The following is a 23,618-nucleotide window of genomic DNA, read 5'->3' on the forward strand; positions in this document are numbered from 1 at the left end:
ACCGCACGTATCTTCAGTTTCATCCTGTCATTTAGCACTCTTTGTATTCGCACCGTTGACACGGTGCACTAGCAAAAATTGTAAAATTGATTCGCCAGGGCAACTATTTTGGGTCCAGTTCAATCGTCTTCTCCAACTGGGATGTGTTGTCCAAAGCAGCTAAGGAAATTCTTAATAGTAACAAAAGAATTGGACACTCCGGTAAACACTGTGGAGTTGTTTCATCTTGATTAGGTACAGTACGCGCATGCATCTGACGAACCTCGAGGGAGATACGGCTTTGCAACCTCCTGTTTATTAGTTGAAGACTGTGTCTTTCGGCTACAAGTGGCTTATAATTAACTCCTAGCACTACCTCCAACACTCATATTTTATAATTGCAGCAGAAGGAAAAGTAGTTCATGAGGACCTGTGGGCCTTCCATTTGAGAAGTCCTTGCTTAGGGAGCCAGTCAGCCCGTGATCACATGCTGTGAACTCCGTGATTGAAAAATAAACGACGCTATATTCTTCCTAATTAGAAGTTATCCACGTTGCAGAACTGCCGCTTGGCCAGGGAATTGCAGGTTTGGATATTTCTAGAGCTTCGTGAAACATGCACGGCTGGTGGTGAAACACCTCCACGGTGCTTTTGTCTCTCAGACATGGATCGACTTCACTTAAGCAGTGGGATCTCAGTTGAACAAAAAAAGTGGATCTCAAAAATCAAGCCATAAAACATCCGGGCGCAGTCAAAGCTGGGGAAAATAAGTTTGGAGTTCAAATTTCTCCACCCTATTAAAACACATTTCAAAATAATTTTGAAAGCATTTGGGCCTTCCACATGGCCCATCCAAAAACGAACAATCGATAAATATTGCGTGGTAAAATAAGAACTGCGGCCAATCTAAATACGTCTAATTAATCACTACTTCTAACATTTGTTGGAAAGTGCCAGTCTTATGAATTTCCTTATGAGCTCTGTTTGGGTCCAAGCGAGGCATCACAAAGTTGACTTTTGAAGCGGTAACAATTGCTTATTACTGCTATTTGCTTGTTTGGTCACTCTCATGTGGTGGGAGTGCACTAAACTAATGAACCGATCGTCTATAAATTAACAAAAAATAGTAGTTGACCGTAGCATAAAACTGCATTGGGGAGGTTTCGTATGATGAACTACGAAGCAAGGGGAGTAGCGAACATATCTCATTTTTTGGACAGCTGTTTCCGTCCCAGATTCTTGTCGAGCTAGGTTAGCTAAAGCCGTGATATCGTGATGAGGATTTTACTCGGAAATTATCGTCTACAACAGTGCAAGGCTGGAGTAGTAGTTTTACCATTTTTCTCTGCATCCAACTGGTCTTCGAGCAAGTTCAGATAAACGGTTACAAAAATAGTGCCAATAAACTAGAAGCTTTCTGTTCGTGTAGCAGCAACAAATTAGGGATGACAGGTAGCGTTCTGGTGTAAGGATGGAAGCTATTTACTGGCAAGAACCAACTATACTATTCGACAAGAAAGCAAACATCTCAGGTGCACCTTGTTTTTAAAACTTAAGAACCTCACGCGCCTTCCTGAACTTTCATGAATTTTCATTGATTATCTTGCAATTGTAAACGAACTCTGCAAAGCAGTTCCACATATTCCGTAAAAAACTCCACCTTCCATTAGACGCGATGCGGAGTTACGAGAAAATCACATACTACTCGCATGCTTAATCAGTATTATTCGCCGTCACACTGGTAGCTCAGGTGCTTTCATTCTTTTTGGTCAGTTGGTGACTGGTCTTTAGGACAAACTTGGACATTTTTGTCAGGATTCGAAGGGGTAGCTGTTATGAAAATACAATGAAGCATTGTCTTGTAGACGATTCCTATTAGCAGGAGTAAACTCCATTAAATATATATTTCGATTTAAAGTGTCATGCATATTTTGATCGTATTCTTTTCCCAATAAAAATCAGGTGAAGAGCTTGACGAATTAGTAACGCAGGTTAGAAATCTAGCATGGGAGGTGATGAACAAAACAAACGATGCAACATCCAGTGTAATGCAAGGTACGTACCTGTATTGGCGTTTCTTTTTTGTGCTCAGATTTGTTAGAGTTGGTGTCGCTGATGGGGTGCAATTTGTACTCCAAGATGAGTCAGTTCTTCGGATTTTCTGTGGCAAACAACTCATCAGAACTACGCATCCAAGAATACTCAGATAAATACATGAGAAGTACACGAATACTTTATTAAAGGAAGTAACTGAAGACAGCAAATGAACAAAGATGCATATTTGCATTTCGCCTTTGCAGCTTCACGAACGCGAAATCTCAGTTTTAAGTACCGTATCTTTATTGTTTCTTTACCGGAGATGCTGACTGGCAACCGGGCGGTTGAAAAGTCCTTGCTATCCTAGTGTCCCGCGCATTTACCACAGACTTTCTGCCTCAGTAAAACAGGAAGTTTGGTTTTTATCAAAGTTCGTTTCTGGGTGCTGACGGCTATTGTCGCGCTATCACGTACAACCTGGCTGATAGATCTTAACAGGACTCCGCATATATACCAGCCGTCCTTACTCCTTTGAGTTTACATCGGTTAGACGTAGTCTCACGTTACGCTCCGCGCTATTCGATTGTCTTATTCACAGGCTTCGGTGAAGTGATGACTGCTGCGCGACTACTAATCATATTTGGCACTTTAAAATATTTTCCGGTTCCAATACAGAGCTATTATCCTGGGTTACGCGCTCCATAGCACCATACCAACGAAGAAACTTTACTGGCTCCATTCTACACGAACGACTTTTGTTGATCGTCTAAGGCCTTAACAGTAAATCGGAAGGGCATGCTTTCTATGAATATGTCATTATTTTGTTTTGAGGTGCCCTGGAAGCTTTTAAACTGTATGAATCTCGATCACAAGAACCGTTTAGAATGAGATGATACAACCCAACATTTTGGCGGCCTATTCTACTTTTTGGGCTGTTGCGTTTGAATCAGTCCTGTATGGCACAAGGAGCAACTCGGCGATAGTACGAATTGACAAGTTCCTAACAACCGTTCGAATGAGTTTCTAATTCATCTTCTTAAAATAGTATTTTTACATGAACAGCCTAAGCAATGCAAAGCCAGTTCAGTTACCTTAGGAAACAACCCTGCAGTCAGACGCGTTCGTTCATCTTATTGTGCCTAAATTTCAACCTGGCGACAATTCATTGAAATACGTATGCTTGTCATATTAGATCGAATAGTTACTGATAAGTCTCGACGGCGAAGCATGTATACTGCCCTAAATTGGTAGCTGGATGCTCCAACTGATTTTCTCGTCCACCTGCTAGCACGGTGATCCCATGAAACAGATTCACCTAAACAGCTAGCCGGCACTTTTTCTCCTGCGGTCATCCACCACTGTAATCTATGAGGGTTGCTTTGGAAGGACTTTCTTAAAAGACACCAACGTCGATGGAATTTCGTCATAGGCCGTTGGAACAACTTGGCCAAAAGGTGAAAATAACCTTGTGCAATGTATCAAACGAAGATATAGTGGATTATAGTTTGCTCTTTCCCCCGGCGTTTAGGAACTAAATCTGACTGACGGACCGAGCTTATCTGATGACCGTTTGAAGGACAAATCAGTACTGGGTTGTTCAAAAATTCTAGTTAGCCTCATAAGTACCGTTAAATTTTAGATAAGAGACAGGTAGTTAGGAAAAATACCGTACAGAACCAAAAAAAGAATTTCCGTTTTTCCTTAAAATTCATTAATATTGGGTGTGATTTTTTTTAAAAGTGGTCTAATTTAAAACCAAACATTTCATGGTAATATTGTTATATGTGGTATATGTCGAGAGTGTCGGCATAAAAAGGGTTCTGTGGCTGGTCATTGAACGCTGTTCACGAGCGACTCCTAACTGTCTTTAAAATAGACTTCGCGTAAAACAGGTTTGGAAATTTCTGATCGAGTTTGAGCACAAAAGACGTTGTTTTGAAACTCCGAATCGCTGGTCATTTTGGAGTTTATTCTGCGAATGTTTGGGAGAGAAACAGATAAGATATCTCGTGCCGTGTGGTAAGAAGGAATTCGGTCATTGCTGCGAATGTTTGGGTGAGAAACAGATAAGATATCTTGTACCGTGTGGTAAGAAGGAATTCGGTCATTGCTTACCCTCTTTGGATGAATGTCCAAGCAACCGGTTTTATTAAACTGAAAGGATGTAGGGACAGCATAGCATCCGAGAATCACCACATTTACAGCTTGGGTGGTCTCAAAAAGCCGATCTTAGTGTTTTTCAATTAGATGGGTACGACGAAGCTAGGAATAAACATGCTTATCAATACTCTTTGGTTACCAAAGGTAGCTGCTAAGAGTAGAGATTCTGGCAGCCAATGCACGTCAAGTTTGACTAAAACTGCAACACAACAAAGTAATGAAGCTTTGATTTTTTAAAAAACAAATCCAGAGTTTTGTGTGGAAAGCATCATCATTTTAAACGGTACTTTATCAATTTTATATACGGGCCGGTGAAATTGCATACTCATAGAATAATCGAAATTCCAGCCGCTCAGTAGTTCCCGGGACGAGAGAAGAGAGATGTCACACCAATCAGGTTATGGAACAGAAACTGCTGATAACTGGAGGTCCGTTTTCCGTGAACATCAAGTGCATTCGTATTAGAAAGCCAGCTTCCATCCCCGAGGCCAACCGATTTTGCAAATGGTACACTTATAAAGGGAATATATAGTAATGCACACTTCCGTAATTGGAACTATTATTTTTCCATTGAATTAATGTTGATTAGAATTTTTAGATTTTGATCATCTCTGTCACGTGGACTCGTTCGGAAATACAATATGTTAATTCGTTTTATCTGAAACGCATACAGTATAGCTGTCTTATCCGATTACTTTATAACACAGTAAAACAGATTTTCCATAAACGTTCTATAAAATATTGAGACCGTGTTAATAGTTCTTTTAATTATGAGCTCCCTGACAATGACACCTCAAAACTTACATACTTAAAAAGACTATTGTATTCAGTAGGAACCTGCATCATTGTCACTTCACAGTTGCTTCCCAGACAATCATTGTGAATTACTCTAACATCCAGGATAAATTCGAAACCCATCAAATTTGGCTGTGCTCCATTGTAGAATGGGACTGCCGGTATTCCCCAACATTTTGTCATCTCGTAATAAGCATACTTTCCAAACATTTGCAGGGAAAATGTGGAAAGCCGTCCGTCACGCTTTGAAAGATATCTCCTTCGAAAAGAAGAGTCTGTTATTGACGACAGATTTTATGGAAGATGGTCAGTGTATCTGTGAGTTAAAACGGTTTGTCGGTAACTACTTTGCTTACTATATACAGCTAGAAACAAAGACTCTCATTAGAGCTGGTCTACAAATTTCCAGCTTATTCTTTCAAAACAGTATCCTCATAAACCAACTGCGAAGTACGAATAAAGCACGTTCTTCTTCAGTAGAGAATGTGATTACACCTACTTGCCCCAAGTGTGTTGTTGTGCGACCCAACACCATCATCCTCATCTTTCCGTGACTCAAATCCACTGGTTTTATGGAACTATTTTCTAGGTCAGAAAAGGATCACAAAGCGGCTCATACAAACTGCCGACCAGATGCACCCACTTATGACTCATTGAAGTGGTGCGCTACCTGCTGCCTGTCAGGACGCACCCAGAGATGAAAAAACATGTGCAGAGAATGACGTACCCCCAAGATCATCATAGGTACCACACGTTCTGGATAGCAGATGCATTAGTGGATCACACCAAACACAGCTTAGCAATACCACCAGTAGAGTGGGGCGACCGGAACACCGCCATTGGCTGTACAGTACGAACAAGTGAACGACCATATTTGGCCCTGTAGTCAACCTATATATTTACGCAGAAGCTCTGTACGTTTTGTAACGAACGCACACACCAGAAACCACCCTATGTCATTGCTTCGTGTTTGGGGAAAACTATCCTAACGGGAACTCCGTCATCGTCATCATCATCGACAGCATGACATCAGCGTTTAAAGCAGCAAGTGAAAAACTAACAAACTAAATTATTTTCTATTCCGGAACGCAGTGAAAGTTAAGTCTGTCTCTTTTTGATGAGAACTTGGCCCACCGCTATCTTCCAAACCTCATATTTGTAACATGAGTGTAGATTTATTTATCTGGCAAAAATATTTGTCAACTAAGATTCTAAGCAGTCAGTAAAGTAAGGGGGTGCCTAAAAACCAAGAAACACAGTAAAAGGGTCTTCGGGGGGGAACCAACAGTGCGCATCTCACAAAACCGCAGGGAACTTTCAGCCTACAACCTCCCTGCTAGTAGTTTAAGACCCTACCATTTTGGCCACGAATGGTTGATCAAACTTAGAAAGAACATAGCCCCAAGTCACCTCTATCTGCGAACACGGGATCACGTGGCAGTACGTTGACTAGCTCTTCGAATGATGACCTCTCACATGGAAGTTTCACTCGTCTTTATGAAAAAATTATTTATCTGAAACATGTTTAGATAGATGAGAGTGAAAAGATTTAAGAATTTTCCGTTATGCGTTGTAGGCAATGTTAACCTATTCTGAAGAGCCGAGAAACACCGTCGAGATGTTACATTCCTACAGGAATTGCACCCCACAAAACTTCCAGTTTCGAACTGGCAAACACTAGGCCAGTGGTCGACCATGAATAACTGACGATTGGTGTGACCAGCTCTCACGGGTCCGGGTTTTTCTGCTTTCGTGCAAAGCATAGTGATTCCGCCATCAATCGTTTTGGCGATTCTTTTGGTTATCTAATTAATTCGCCCACCGAGATACTTCGCAGTGGTATTCACTACAGCACGCCAACTGGAATTATATAACTCAGTTGAAAATATGTGTAGCCCAAACCACGGCAAGTCCCAAATGAGAGCAACTTTGAGCTCTAAGTGTTTTCACCAGCGACTTTTGCTAGCTAACTTACAACCCGGGGGACGTTCCTCTAGCTTCTCACTTTGTTCGGCATGCAACGAATAATCCGTTTTTGTAAAGATGGTGAATCGCGGGCTACCACTGATCGGCGCCAATCCACGCTTCTTGGACGTATAAATAAATAAACCACATTCTGAAAGTGAGCGCAGTTTTCTCCGAGTAGAAAGAATCAAGATAATAAACTTAAGAAATTCGGGAAGGGAAAAATACTGTTGAGCTCCGGTTCGGTCAATAATCCTTAAATACGTTTACAGTTAAAAATTACCGATTCGATTCCAGACTGTTTTCATTTAAATCCCGGCCGTCACACTACAGCGCAGCTTAGGAACTTCTTGCCACGGTGTGCATGATGAGTAATCTTTGACTGCTTGCTTAGATTTCCTGTTGACCGATTCTTAACTTACCTTGTTTTATTCTAGATGATTATGACTTCGTCCCGAAAATTCGTCAGCTTCAGAATCTGTCCATCAGCCTCGATGTATGGTTAAAAATTTTGAAGCAACTCTCCGTGAGCCTTAGTGACACTATCGGTGCGTTTACTCCTCAGAAGTCTTCCATTCCACTTACCAGTTATTCGTCACTTGATCTTTTATGCCATCTTTACTACTAGGAGGCCAGCAAGACATAAGCGTGCCATAGGGAAAGGTCTTTTAGAAGGAATATAATGTTGATCGCATTACACCTTGTGCGCAATATTCCTCAGAAACGCGTACTCTAGAAATGCTAGTCATACTAAAGAATAACTTTCACCCTCCTCCAAGAGAAATTTCACTAGAAGGAGAGTGCTTGTCATTTATGTTTTAAATACTACATGCCTATTCTTGCGTAAAATAATTGGAAAAAGATGCTTTTCAAAGGCTATCATGCACTATAAACTGTTTGACTGGGTGTTTTACGTCTTGACCAGAAATTACGCATAAGTGTGCTTAGTATGTTGCTGTTCTTGTGGCCTCATAACCACATGATGTGTTTGATAATCCATTTATAGAATACCTCAATAAATTGGTCTTACACTACGCGTTGCAGGCGATCGGGAGATTCTTAGAAATAAATTTAACATCAGTATCTTGAAAATTATCATTCCGTCCTGGCGTTACTTATCTGATGAGTGCACAGCAAGAAAGGGAAACAGTGGAGTTGAATTACGCTCACATTGAGGCTCATCAGCAGTGGATAATCTTGGCTGATCCGGAATTTCAACTTCACATATTTAACAGGTGAGCATGACAAAACTGCCCCACTAGCGCACACTGGGCATACTTAAAACATCACGTCGGAAAATTCGAAAATGTTTAAGTGCTTAAACCAGAAAATCACACGCTTCATTTCTCGGGACATGAGTATCTTGCTGTTTGGGAGAAAGAAGGCCCACTGCATCCTTTCTTAGTTTATCCCCATTGTAACAAAACAAAACTACTTTGAAGTATCCCGCAAAATCCAGAACAGCCAATAATTTCTTGTATCATTGCGGTTTACATTAACCGAACTAATGAATATATTTAAAAATCTACCGGTTGAGACTATTCCTAAAAGCATTTTGAGGAGGCCTTTAGTGAAATTTCCAAAAAAAATATTTTTGCATTTTGTATATTAATATGGAACAGCTTCTGCTTATCTACCCCAAACAGATATTCGGAAAACAATCTTTGAAAAAGTCTTTGAACATCTTGAAATTCTGAAAACTGAAATTGAAGCGATTCTGGAACAGGCATCATTGACGTCAGGTAGTTGAAGGTTGTGAATGATGTGATTTTTCTACAGAAACTTATTCAATTGCATTTTGGATATTTTATGGGCAATTTTCTGATAATAGCATTTTGTGATTTCCACTGGCAAACCTTTTGGCACGTTTACTTGAAATGATTGTGGTTTACCTATTTCAACTGTCTGTGTGCTCTCAATTTCAGCCCATTGAGAAGCAATTCACTCCCTTTGAACTAAGGTTTGACTATTTGTTTCCGCTTCACACAGCATTTAATGACAGTTTGACTTGGCAAAATGGCTTAAAATAAAGTAACCCTCTAATTCAGGTTTATCGGGATGGAAGCCACATACCAGGGGCGTTTTTTCAGCGTTAAACGTTACCCATAATTTCAGGACAAAATCATTTAGAACGGAAACCCTCTTTACTGAGGGCCAGAAGCCTATTTTGGTAGCTTTATCTAGATAGCCATGGTATGCAGAAACAGTCTTGTTATTTTCAGGCTAAACCAAAAGCACAAAAAATTGTCCTGCCTGTGAGAAAGCCAGTCATATCCAAAAAAATCAAGATGATTTTTGTGGTCTTCAAGTTAACATGAAAACAAATCATTGCTTTCAGGCATTTCGTCGGTTCTCCAAGTACTTATACCTCGTCACAGATGAATTTGTAAACGGTTACTTTCTTTTTTTCAGCATATTCCTCAACAGCAACCGCGGACAACTTTTACGCAACGGCAAGAAGTATCATCAAGTCCATCGTTGTCAACATATTTGACTACGTAGGGTGGATTAACCTTGTGCACCAGTGTGAGTTATCTGAGTGCACGAATAAAACATGTGATTATGTCACCGCATTCCAGAGACCTAGACATTAGCTGTTTTTGCTGCGTTTTCACGCTACCTTAGTCAACCGAAATTACATAAACCTTCGCTAGTTTATTAGTGAATACTTTGTAAATCTGGAAATTCGAGATCACTCGGTCGTTGAGAAGGAACTTACCAACCAAAGGGTCCGTGGTCCAACCTCAACCACCGATTCTTTCTCCACTTGAGCAAAGAACATTACTACAGCCAACGGGCTTCATTTGGGGGGCATGACACCTGGCAACAGTAAGCGTTTAAGAGTCGCACGAGTGGTGTTGATCATACAGCTTCCTCTTACAAGGAACTGTCGATTGTCGAAGGAGTGCCTGAAACGAATTGATGCTCACTGCCACAAATGACTGGCGATTTTTTCGGTTTGTGCCTCAAAAGCTTTAGAAAAATGATAAACTGGTCTCAGTAACTGTGAAATATGCAGTAGCTTTGAACGTTTTTGGGATCTATAGCTAGGAATTTCAGTGCTGATATTTAAATTGCTTGGTCCATTGTTCTTCCGTCACGCTGCTTCATGAGGATCACGTTTAGTTAACTTAGGTATCAATCAAGAAATGTGACCATTCACAATTGGACAAATGTCAAACTATTTGAAGGAAAGCCTTGCTTAAACCATAATTACTAATCTCATTGTGGCCTCATTGTGAAGTCGTTCTCCCGAATGTCGTTCCGGTCTCCGAGCTACCGCCTTCATGGTTGAGAAATCGTATATCTCCGATTTTCTTCAAATGCAAACTAACCATATCTGGCAATCTCAACCCAGAGTCCACTAAATGGCATGTATGCAACAGTGTTCCGCTTGATTTAGTAAGCGCATCTGCCCACTAGCTATTAGTCCTAATACGCTTTGGCTATCCTCTGTTGAACCCGACAGAAACCCATCAATCGCTCGATGGTGGAATAAGTAATTCCACATGTACAGAAGATATTTTTCCAAGGCTCTTGACTGCCCTAATCTGCACTACCCAAAAACAAAGGCTTTCGGGTTATGCCCAAAACATTATATTTTTGTCAGCCATATAAATGCAGGAATTATGGTTGCATGATGGTAGGCACGTCTGGCAGAAGCCGGACCCATCCCTTAACCTCATCAGAGGCCGTTTTGAACCATTAAGCTAAAAGGGGATTTCAACTTACAATGGGTCTTTTCAGTAACATGACTTTTTTAATTGGGTTTTCAGTTGAGTTTTCAATCGGAATGGTAACAAAGTAAGACAATTGGGTGTCATTCGTGCAAAAAGTAAAAGATAAAAAATTAGACCGTCGTCATGGCACACACATCTTTGAAGAATAGTGAATAGTTTATGGTGTTTTCTGAAGAAAAGGAGCAAATTAAAAAAATAACTCTGGTTTACAAGATTACCTAGAAGTGAAGAAACTGGTATTCCCGTTTCATAATTCCCCAACATTTTGACTACATCTGCCTCATGTTAAAAAGTAATGCTTAAATAGGTCAAACAAACCAGTTTGTCGTTAGGCTGCAAGAAGCTATCATGATGCGCATGAAGAGGCAGACAGGCATTACGCCACGTTAATGAACTTCTTGTAACAATAGTTATATAGTGATAGGTGAATTCACGCTGCTGCTGATTCTGTTTTGTTAGTTGATATAATCCTGTCAAACTGAAGACTCATCTCCATATTCAATTGCAACTTGTTAGTGAAGGTTACCTTTACTGACTGATGACAAGCCTAGCTAACCTACTTTTTGTCTCACAGATGCGGGCGTTACTCAATATGTGAAATCAAAAGAGAGTTTGGTTTCTTAAAGTGTCTGAAAACCAACTTTGACCCAGGCGTGCATGGGGTCATACACGTTTTTGTCTACGTGGGCATGTATGACAAAATTATTAGACACTCGTTCTAGTGTGAACTCAGACAATTTTGTTTCATTTGGAGCAAGGAAATTTTTATTGTTGTCTGCAAATATCATCATGAATCCGGCACAATCACCAGGGATTCTGGTTAAAATTATAGTAAAATTATACTCAGTTATAGTGAAGGTAACATGTCGATTGCGTTCCGTGTCCAGTCATGCCTAAAAAGAAACAGCACCCGCTGAACTGTAGTACCGCAAGTATCAAATAAAGATGCCTCAAAATCTTTGTGAGCTTTTAGTCAAAATAATGACGATGATTTTTCCACCACCATATATTCGAGTCAGTCTTACTTCCCATCTTGACAAGCTATGGACATTCAGATGTTGTCGACCTTTGCTTGGTCCCATCCCGGGTCTGTGATTGTCAATAAAAAGTTTACTCCGTTCCACGTCATAGTTGTCAGCAAATATCCGGCCTGGCAGAAGACATGACCCAATGTCACTCGTCTCAATCCACGAAGACAGAGAAGGACACACGTTCAATTGGGACAATGTTCAAATACTCGCTCACGCAAGAACAAAACGGGAGCGAGAATTTGCCGAGGCGTGGTACTCCACACAAAAATCGATCAATAAACACATCGACATTGACCCAGTCTATCAGCCGTTACGAGCGAAAGAACCACACGGTCACGGGACTCGGAGCTAAGAAACCTAACGGCAACCAACGGACTAATTGGGTCAAAGGAAGACAATCACGAAAAACAGAAGGCCAATCAAATGAGCAAAACCCACAAAGCAAGAAGGAAACGACCGAATCACAGCATGACAACCACATAAAGAACTGCCGAATTGAATGCACCCAACGAACCAACCAGACACAGGAGATTGAGACCACGTCAGATTCACAGAAGACCAATCAAACTACACGATGACCGTTTCCAGAACTACCAGATACTGTTTAGAAGCTATATAATCACAGGCAGAAGAGGAGGAATTCACCCACTCAACCCTGCACTGACGATGTCACCTCGATTGGTGATGAAACGTTTGCAATCCAACTACCAAGCTCGGCGAACAAACCAACAACCAAACAGCGCACCCGAGCTACCTACATTCCACAACATTGCTAACTCTCCAATAATTACTGCTGAGGCCAAAGACTAATACGTCGCGTTCGCAGACCGTGGTCGCAACGCTGGACTTACCCCTTCTCAAGCGTTACATTCTTCACTGATTTACAGCGTGCTAAGAATTTACAAACGTATTAACTCAAGTAAATATTTTCCATGAATGATGCATTAACTAAATTGGCAGGTTTGCGTGCATAGCGCTTTGTCTGTTGGCGCCTTGCAACTTGATATCACGTGATCAAACCATAGGACCTTACGATAAAAATTCGAGCACACTTTGCTGAAGTTAGGCGTCGTCCACATGAAGGGTAGTGTTTCACAGTCACCCTGGTCTCTACAAAATGCAAGTTGTGCAATATTCCTGGGACTTACAGTCTATGGTCGTCACAATCCAACAAACGATGCGTACCTCATGAATGGCGTAGAGCACTGGTCCGTCCGGCACACAAACTGCGTCCCGAGATCTTTAATCCCTCAAGGCTTTTCAGTTATGCAGGGGCCCAGAACTGCCCTCTCTCTTTTTCCAATCTTTATTTACTCGGTTTTAAATGGCTTTTAAACACTACGTTGTATGCACAATGGCGCACGGTTTTACCTACTTTGAACTGCCGTCGCTTTTTTTCCAATCATTATTTACTCGGTTTTAAATGGCTTGTAAACACCACATTGTATGCACAGTGGCGCACGGTTCTATCTACTTTGCTAGAGGTCTCATTTGGTCTAACCATAGTGGTCAGGAAGGGCAGTCTTTGAAGACTATCACCAAGATAATAGTCATAAAATATTTCTCATTAATTCGAAGTCTTCATAAACGACCCCCGTGCCACGTCCAGCCACAACTGAGTGGCATCCACGCTACATAGAAACGCCATACCTGAAAGACCAAGAGGTAACGCACAACGTTTTCATCTTTATTGGGAATACTTGACGTATCGCATCGCAAAAAAAACAAGGGATTTTAACTTCTCGACCTCCTGATTGATAGTTGAAAACTTTGTAATACTTGATGTATAATAGATTGACTCGCGAAACCGCGAGCCAAAAATTACGATGTCTTGAGATTAACCAATCAAATACCCTAATACGCGTAGACCAGGAAACAAGTAGGGAAGGGATAAAAACATCGAATTGTGGGAATTTTGTCCATATTTTTTGCACGAATTGGTGCAAGCCTAAAAGAAGCTCGGAGAGAATGGTAAATCGATCTCAATTAGCGACAAACTTGCGCGCATAGCATGTGGTAAGGAAAGTGGTGCGCACAAATAATCGTCATTGTTGGTCCGACAATTCAAAAGTTCTTGAAATATTGTTGCTGAATGTCAAGTCCGTGGGGCAGACGCAAAAACAACGGGTTGAAGCAAGAAAGGGGTTTGGTCTAGAGAAATACCAAACCGTTCAACGTCGAGTGACCGACAAACAGTGAGATAAACTTGCACTTAGATAAGATATATTGTGACTCATATTTCGACGACGGAGTGCCCATCACGCTTGTGCACAGTCTAAACGTGTTACCTGTTATTGTTGTTGTTACCTGTTGTTTTCGGTGATGTGAAGGAATTTTGGGAATTTTCAACGGGTATTTTGTTTCGCCGATGGTTTTGATCTACATTAAAAATTTGAATAACTCTGTATAGATATTACCCCTTGCTGAGAATCATCTCATGCGCAACTTGGGCGCGTCGCACAAAACTCATATCTGGATAATCCTCTTGGGATAAATTAGGAGGATTTAGGCTGATTCCGGAACGCTATTGAGCTGTTTCTTTTTATCATTGATAAACATTCTAACTGTTTTTAAAGGCGAAGCCCAGACACCCGACGGGTGTGAACAGGTGCACCTTTAGAAGTACGTTGTTTCGGGTGACTTCAATGACCACAGATAAAGTAACCGTAATCCAGTTACCTTGAGTGTCACACTTCAAGAGTTTTACTTCAGACACAGTCAGTGAAAAGCACATTTTTACTGAGGAAACTCAAACCTAGCCGTTTGGTTTGCATTTGACTTAAGCTCACAGTATCAAGTTTGGACGGTGAAAGGAAGGTTTGATTGTGTTTTTTGTTGAAAGTGATACTTTGGATGGGTTTTTCACCTGGTTTCTGCTGGTTTGTTCCATGAACTTGATAATTAGCCTGGATAAGTCTCAATTTGTAACTTCATGCCCGTAGTTGTTTAGCTGAATGGCGAAACACCGACTTCAAAGCCAACAGACATTTGAACTATTCACCTCCCGGATGTTCGCAGTTTTCGGTGAACTGCCCTCCCATCCTGCAATTTTAGGCATTACATTACCCTAAAACGCGAAAGAGTTGAACGTTTTGTTACAGAGGGTGTTTTTCACCAAGCAAAAGCTTTTATTCTCCTTTATAATCTACTACCCCATACCCCAAAAGGTTTAGTAGCCCGGAAAATGAAGACTTTCAAATTTCATCCAGTTTCAACTGTTAATTTTTCTTCTCGAGAAAACGGATCTATCCTTCAAAAGAAAATAGTTTAAAGGCGTGTTCTATTCGAGATTTTTCTACCAGATTTCATGTCAGCCGGTCAGAGTAGCTGACCGAGAGATGAGTACACATGACTGGTCGGGATAGACTTGTCATGTGTACTGTGACCAATCCTACCCACCTGTTGCCAAGATCAATTCCTCAATCGGAGGCTAAAAACAGGGAATAGAATATCGGAAAAAACACGCATGATGTTTCTGGTGGCTTTATGTGGAATTCAAATCAACGCCACGCACTTTTGAAAGACCTCCTTCTATCCTAATGCAACTGTCCTGGTGAGCCTTCGCCAAACTGTGCAAGCAGTGGACTTGAGTTGGCTTTCGTTACGGATCATTAGCAGAGCATATGTTTTGCCTTACCAATGTTCGAGCCCCGGGAGTCTCACAGGCGTGTTACCGAAAACGTCTAGCTCGCTGGGCTTACTCAAATTTCTAATTCCCAAAAGATGAAGTGTTGGAAATCACTCACACGTCTCAAACGTGAACACGTTCGCCAGACTCAAAGATAAACGTGCAAGCGTTGTTGGCAAACCGAAAGTCTGGCAAGGGATATCTTATGCTGATGAGCTCAAAAGGGAGTAAAACGCAAGTCAAATTCATTAGGCGAGAGTAGTGTGAATGTGAATTTGTGGTGTGTTACTCGTGCTTTTCTCTATTTGTGACACGTTTCTGTCTATCAATCTTTTTAGTAGATCCAAGCGGTGACCTGAGCAGAAAACTTGAGCAAACAAAGCAGTTGCTTGCTGTTTCCCATCGATTGCTTCACAACCTAAAGGGTGCTTATTTTGGTAAGTTTATGCAACAAATGTTATCTTGTGTGTCAGCTAGGGAACTGGTAATTTTTCTGGTCACATTTACTGTTGAGCAAGCTACGAATGACAGTTCTTTAATGTCAGCAAACTGATATCATATACTCTCGTGAACTTAATTGGATTGCAACGTTACTTTCCACTGAAAAACGAGCTCAACTGCTAATCTCTGGATAGCTGGACTGACAGCTCTTACATGACCGCAAACTTGTGAATAGATCCCTTAATTCATCTGCCTTAAATTTGGCCGACAACCTTGGGACGGCACACTAACAACAATTACCGACGTGTCTATTTGTTTGTCAGTGTGTGTGGATCCTAGATATTGGACTTGTTTCCTAGACTACTTTAACTAGAATCCTGCATGCAGACCTTTTCGACTGGACTCCGATAAATCACAGATACTCTGCATTCTTCAGGCGATCGGGAGGAAATGCACGTTTGTCCACGTTTTTAACACAGATCATGACGTGATGAGTATAATACATCAGTTTAAGGAAGAATAATTCAACTCTAGAAGCGCAAATTGAAGTATGGGAAGCGCCTTGCAAAATGGTAGCTGTCTCACTCAATAGGCCCAATAACCCTATATTAGAGCCTAGCAATGAACAGATCCTTGCAGTTCTACAAATTTTCATACTACATGAAACTTCCACATGGCAAATGAGACACTTGATAAAATTCAAGCGCAGTTACACGCCTTTTGGTCTATTCACATGCGACATGTTACAGAGGAAACATTTAGCATTGCAAAACAGCCTTCAGCCATCACAGTAACAGATTCATCATACTCTGTGTTCTCGAAAAATAGAGTTAACGGGGACATCGTCCAGAGCCATAAATCTGCTTTAATGTTGTTGAAAATGATCAAGAAGATCCATTGAATTCTAAAATGGAGTGAAAAGCACGAGGAGTGCAATTGTTGTACTTGGCTGTTCATAAACGATCGTTCAACTACTCCGCTATTCAAAAAAACTAAGTATTATGATACGCTCTTTTTTGTATTACCCAGACACCCTCGAGGGGACATACCCCGCTACTCACAAAAACTAATTAATATGATGCGCTCTTATTTGTATTACCCAGACACCCTCGAGGGGACGACGGGCTGGAGAAATAATGTTGCATGAAGCACGCTGTCTACTTTTTCGACCACAGCTGGCGCAGTGAATGCCATTTTAGAAGAGAGATTATCTCTTTGATAGTTAACTCGAAGCTTTTATGACCTAAAAAGTATCTTTTCCCCAAGAGGTAGAATCTCAATTTTGCACAGTCTACATTCCCTTGGGACAAGGAAGTGTTTTTACGACACTTTTATGGATTTGCGCAGAAAAGGCTACAATGTGGGGAAAAATGTGTCAAACATTGGGGCAGCACCATGGGTTTTCTTATGTAATATGAGAATTACGTACGTGCATCTTAGTAAATAGAGTGATTGTATTACAAGACGGCCTTCAATGCGACTTCAGTCTTGCATGTAATCAAAACAGTGCTTCGTCCAAAGTGATTGCAGCTAGAAAAACTCAAATTTCTCACTCCATTTTCACCGAAAACAGATCAAACCGAATCTATCCTTTGGCCAAGGACGACACTCGTTTCCCTGGAAGCCTATACCGATTTCTTTCGATTGTTCCATTCGACCGATGAACTGATGAAGGATAAAGGTGAGAAAATAGTGATAATTCACTTTTGTATGTATACGCAACTTCGGGTTGTAAAAAAAAACATGTTGAACCGGAAAATTTTGCTTCCAGTAAACACTTCATCCACAGGCAAAACGTACGCAAACGCAAGACACCTTACTCATCATAATCCAGTCCCTGTGTCCACGTAGTTCTGGGCTTGTGAGAGTATATTCCGAGCCCAAGAATAACTTCATTACAGAAGATTGCACCCAACCAGAGTCTTGAATTCCTTCGTTCTTGTTCAACTTCGCCAGTAGTGAAATAATGAATTGAACCCCGGAAAGCATTCAAAACCTGAGTGTTCAAATCATTACTGATGAGAATTTCGTCGATCTGAAGTAAGCAGATCACCTCCTCTTAAGTTTTGAGCGAAGTACAAATCCTGCTGACCGAAATGACCAATAGCATATCATCTTTCAGCATGCGTTCTGTATCTTCAAACCGTAAAGTCATGCTTTAGAACGTGCACTTTCATGCACCATCAGTCATGTGGCGAGATTGCTCAGAGCGCGAATTTACTGGCTGGAGGGTCCGTGGTTCGAACTCGACCTCTGCCTCTCGACTTCCGCTGTCCAGGCTTGGGCAACCTTATAGTATCCCAATCCTCTTGCTTACTTCTGATGACATGGCAGTTAGACGCCAAGTTGAACATCAACTGGTGTAGCTCGGTGAAGTGCGACGCAAGCCGAAACATTCCCTACCGAGACGAGAGCTGTTATTCCTGCCTCCTGAATAATGGTAAAAACCACAAGGTTGACAACGTACCACTTGACACAAGGGCGTGAAAGAGATTAAAGAGAGCTTATGTATATTTGATTCAAGCGCTAAGCTGGAGTTGTAGCAAGATATAACGGTTAATCGGTGTCCGTGGTTATTGCCCTGTCGATTTTTCTCCAGATTTTCTGATTAAGCGTTCAAATAGGGCAGCACTTTTCCCACTCCTTCATCCACACTTATCTTTTCACCTGGAAAGTTTGTGATCGTATTGTACCGAAGCATCACTGTCGACAGGGATGTTGCTGTCTTTCTCCAATCAACCAATCGGGTATGATTTCCGTATAAATTTAGCTGCTTGCCCTGAGCCACATGAAGAGCGAAGCGTGACCTGAGTTGTCAAAGTGTTTTCAGCAACGTCGTGAGTTCAGGATCGCTTCTAATGTTACAATTAAGGTCGGACTTGGTTTCGTGTCGAGAGGTGTGTGCATCCATTGGGACATATTGCCTCTTACATTATAGGGAAGCTTATCATAATTCAAAAATAACATATTGTCATTGCTTAAGTAGCTGATGACCGGATGAGATGATCCTGATGCTAACACTAGAGGTAAATCTGATTATTTTACAAACATTTGCATGCATACAGCACACGGTTGGTAGTTTTATGACCGTTAGTCCGAGCTTTATATGAGTGAACCAGGTGATTGTCTTCAGATCACCGGCCAGCAGCAACTTCACCAAATCAGGCAGAATGTACCATACCATCTTCGACTCATGTTAGAATCAAGTGACCCTGTGTATCTTCGCCATGCAGTCCAAACGTATTCCGTCAACTGGGTTCAATGATGGCAACGTAATGAATTAATATAGTGTAAACATGGATGCACGAGTCTCATTGCTCGCGATAATAAATAATAAATTTAGTTACCAAAGTCCCACCAACAGTGTAATAGATCGGAGCCAGCCAGAGTCTACTTATCCAAATCAGCTCTCAATATCTTTCGAGAAATCCCGAAAATGCCGTTCTGCATTTCTACATGGTTACTGATTGTTTTTGATTTTTCTAGATTTTTCTAGATTTAACACCCTAATTTGTGGCATTTGATAGAAAAGTGTGCCTTGGAAAGTGTATTCCGCAAAAGTGTCCAGCCCGTCAAGAGTTTGTAGGGCAGTGAGCCATCAGCGGTATCATTCATTCGTTGTTCTGTCTAATAATTATCGTCATGATTGTTAAAAACACCGTATCTTCAAAGCACGCGTAGTATGAAATGATAAGTTCTGTCTCGTACATCTCGCAATCAGATGGTCGATTAACTTTTGAATATCAACAGTAAAAGCTTGTGTGTATATTTTCTAAACCACCGTGCGACATAACACCTGGATAGAAATTTATACGCTTCTAGGAAAGCAACCGGATTTTTTTGCAGCAACGTTATTCTGACTTGCTGAAAAAGTCACATGCTTCATGTACGTGTTTTCAAATTTAGGTTATAGCATTCCTTTGACGAAACGTACTCATTTGCCTATAACACAATAGCCAATATTCAATTTGTAATGCTTGTTCTTCCTTCAATCATTATATTTTTCCTCAGTGGAAACCGTTGCCGATCGCACCTGGAACACTGACAAGGATCTACAAACCATGTGGAATGAACTTCTGGGTGACCCTCCAAAAAGAGCTCCCATAAGTAAGTGCAATAGCATCTAAACATTTAACAAACAACTCAGTTTGCCTGACACTATTGCAAACCGTCGGTACCTGGAAAACGTCATTGGTGGATGTTTAGAGCTCTCAAGCAAGTAACGGTCATATTTTTACAGACAAACTGCTCGAGAAAAGCCTGAAGTGGTCTTTTTTGGGTAGAAATCACCTTGCGCTCTGTAAATCTGCCATATAGCACGAAATACAGCCACAAAATGAGAGCATGTCATATTATAACGGATAGACTTTTTTCGCCTGAAATTTAGTGACAAAAAATATCATTCTGCATAGTGGACTAATAAAAACGTGATAATGACCTCAACAGAAAAGTATCAACGTAAACTGGTATTATACTCTAGATTCTGCCTGATTCATCATGCACAGTCCCCATTACTCGGTTGCATTTCGTTTTCAATTCGGAAGACAACTCTCATGTGGTATCATTCTGGTTGCATTTCCATGTTCCTCGGCCAATGTTCTTACATCATAAAACTCTTCCACGTTTTCCAAGGACACAACAGATCAGCTGAAAGGGCAGTTTCGTGACGTGGTCTTCTGATTTCCCAAGGTGAACACTCAGTAAAGTACAACGATCGAACCGAATGTAACATGGAAAGATGATAAGTAAACCAGTCAAGAAATGGGGAATCCCGGGCAGGCGAATTTAGCTGCTAAGTTTGCTTTATGGTTACTTTAAGACTGAGGATTTCGGACATTGTTTTAACTTGTCCAAATTTTCCCTAAGCAGAGCGAGCGTAGACATCCTCGAGCCAATCAGGCCAAAAACCTAGTACGTTGGGTGCATCTGGTTATAAGCAGTAATGAAGATATCTGTCGTTCCACGTAGTAAGCTGTTTGGTGATAGTGAAAGGAATGAAGCCTTCGCTGCGGTGTTGTTTATTAGTGAAACACCAACTGGAAAGTTGCAGACTATTGAACAGGGGAGCAAAACTCTCAAATGCTAGTTGTTCACAAAAACTGAATATTCATTTTCTTTTTGAACGCGCCTTCTTGAACTTTTCTGGATATTCATTGAATGTTACTCGAATGCAAACGGATTTACGGGAAGACACTACTCGCATGCCGCATCAGTAGTATCCGCCGTTACAATAGTATCACTGAGTTTACTAATCTACTATCCTTAATCCACATATTTATCAACAAACAAAAAGCATATTATGGGAGTTCGAAAACCGCTAAGGCCATATCCAAATTCCAGGAAGTTAGAGAAGCCGATAGCTTTCTCTTGATCAACATTAACTTGGAGTTTGACAAAATCTTCGGATTTGGTGACAATATTACTCCCTATTATTGTGCAATATTCAGTCTGCACTTTACAAATAGTTGTCTGCAGCCAACGCATGGTCTTATTGAAATCATCAAAAAAATTTAGCTACTCATTCAAGGCGAACGATTTTAACGACTTAGTGTCTATTGAAATGGCACTGATAAATACATCAAGAACGTTCTATGAAAAAAGTGCTCAGAAATTTTGAATTCTAGTTATTCTACAACAGAAGCCGCATCTTGATGGCATATTGACAGGAGGTCACTTTGCCTGTCCGGAGAATTTCACCGTTTCTTTGTTTCTTCATTAGCCTAGACTATCTCGGGGAAAGAGCGAATTTTATCTGTCCCCTAAGGGACTCTATACAGGGCTGGGACAATTCACAACAGGCCCATCTGAATTCTGTTGGACTCACATACACATAGCGGCTAAGAATGCAGATAAATAGATTGCTCAAAAACCTAGCCACTCAAAATCAACTGACCAGACTCATTTAACAGAATAAAGGTGGTTTCATATAGTTAGCGAGTTTTGTTCAATCATCTCATTTTTCTGACAGATAAAATACCGCATTTTGACAAATATATGACCTCAAGGAGGGAATCTGGCTTTCAGAAGAATAAATGGAATCCTACTTATGAGGTCACCTGTATCAATGGGAATATCACATCTAAGTAGTATGTCAGTGTGAGATACCGTTAGCGGATTCGATCAAGAATCCTAATGACCTCATCCAACAAAAGCACCTTCAAGAGGACAGGAGATGACAGCATGCTTCAAACAAACAGTAAATCGTGGACCTTATGAAGGAGTCTGTCAAGATTTTGAGGTACCTAAATATCTTTTGTGTGGCCACAACATGTCATGTGCAAATTCAGAGTTTTGCTCATCGGTAATTAGGTGGTTATGCGTTTGTTAGTCATCAATGAGTTATTGTGTTAAACAGAAAACCGGCACAGATTGACTGTCATCTTAACCGACATCAGTTTATCGGTTTCACAACAAATAGGGGAACCACACGTCATTCATACTAGGACCGAGAATGAAACGGAGTAGAACGTGATGAAATAAATGAATGAATACAGTGACGAACATCTCGTCATCAAGCCGGTACATATCTAATGGTTAAAATATGAGTGAAACATGAAATACACAGCAAACATTGGTTAGTGAAATGTAAATCGTGGAAACACAAACGATTGGTTGTCTGTGCCCCACATCCCATCCAATGCTGTGTGACATAATCTAGAGCTCCATTGATTGACTTGGTCGGTTGATTCGTGTCACATGACTAAGGCAGATTGAGCATTCGTACGAAGCGTTTTTGATAGCACACTACCTTGGCTGAATTCAAGCGATGCCTCTGGATCGATACTAGCAGTCTATTGGGTACACGGTAAATGACATGGAACGACTCGCTCGGATTGATCACGTGCTCGGTGTCAATTAAGTGGGAAGCGATTGAGCTTCTGGCTGAAATGTCGAGTCTAATGATATTCCAGTAAGAAATACTCACGTATTGGCTCAGAAAGTTCACGTGTAACGCGCCCAGCATACCCCGCTGCAATTGAAAGAATAATCCTAAACACGTCAATTTAACAATGCATTAGGATTTTTCATGTAACGACGTCATCAAAAAACAGAAAATCTAAGAGCTTATATAACCACCGTCATCAACTGAGCCACGAAAATGCACTGGTGAAAAAATCATTCCATATATTTAAATTCTGAGACGACTCATTTGATAGTTTGAACTAGTTCATGAGGCAACAGTAAATAAGCAAGTCGTGTTTAATCATTCGATAACTTAATTTACTCTAAATGCCTCATTTCTCTAGAGGAACTATGTTAGAAACGGCAGCCAGAAGTGTCTGCTTCTATCAGCAGCGTTGTGATGGGCAAACCAAAAGACGCAGTAACAGAAATTATGCCATTAGGTCGGACAACTTCATAGCTGTTTTCTTGTTTTCAACATAGCCCCACCAGGTTCCAAAGTTGCCTGTCAATTCAACGGTGAAGTCGCGCCAACTGGTACCATCTTAAGGAACTAGGATTTATCAAACAAATTCGTCTTTCACGTCTAAGTAAACTAAGCCTTGTTTCCAACCCACCAGGTACCTATTGTTTGTTAAATGCAACCTTTAGTCGTGGGTTTTCTGCCTAATACAGTGCGAACGAAGTAGTATAATTCCTAAATCGGAATAAATATATACTGCACCTGTGCAGTACCGGATAACGTAAACATTGTTTCCCCTCAAATTTGTATTTCTTGTTTAAAAATCTTGAATGTGGATTAACAAGTTTCAAACAGGTTAACGATGCATACCAAATCAGTAGTCTGTTGTAAGGAGACATCCAATGTCAAAACAAGCGACAGCCAACTGCCTTTGTACGTTACTCAAGAGCTACTACACTTCGGATATGGCACGGGAA

The 23,618-nt window shown here is 40.9% G+C and overlaps 1 protein-coding gene across 1 annotated transcript; it reads left to right on the top strand.

Annotated features, from left to right (window-relative positions):
• Window positions 1-1,649: 1,649 nt before the first annotated feature.
• On the top strand, window positions 1,650-19,881 carry T265_14838 (hypothetical protein; the record flags this gene model as incomplete). The annotated part of the gene is given in 12 exon segments (XM_009175494.1): window positions 1,650-1,729; window positions 1,942-2,034; window positions 5,188-5,277; window positions 5,631-5,831; window positions 7,374-7,484; window positions 9,349-9,439; window positions 11,808-12,248; window positions 12,262-12,398; window positions 15,674-15,772; window positions 17,350-17,468; window positions 17,964-18,138; window positions 19,788-19,881. Coding segments are annotated over 12 exon segments (1,728 nt in total), but the record flags the coding sequence as incomplete, so codon positions are not given.
• Between the last annotated feature and the right edge of the window lie 3,737 nt (window positions 19,882-23,618).

This window comes from Opisthorchis viverrini (assembly GCF_000715545.1).
Source record: "Opisthorchis viverrini unplaced genomic scaffold opera_v5_286, whole genome shotgun sequence".
NCBI classification, from domain to species: Eukaryota; Metazoa; Platyhelminthes; class Trematoda; order Opisthorchiida; family Opisthorchiidae; genus Opisthorchis; species Opisthorchis viverrini.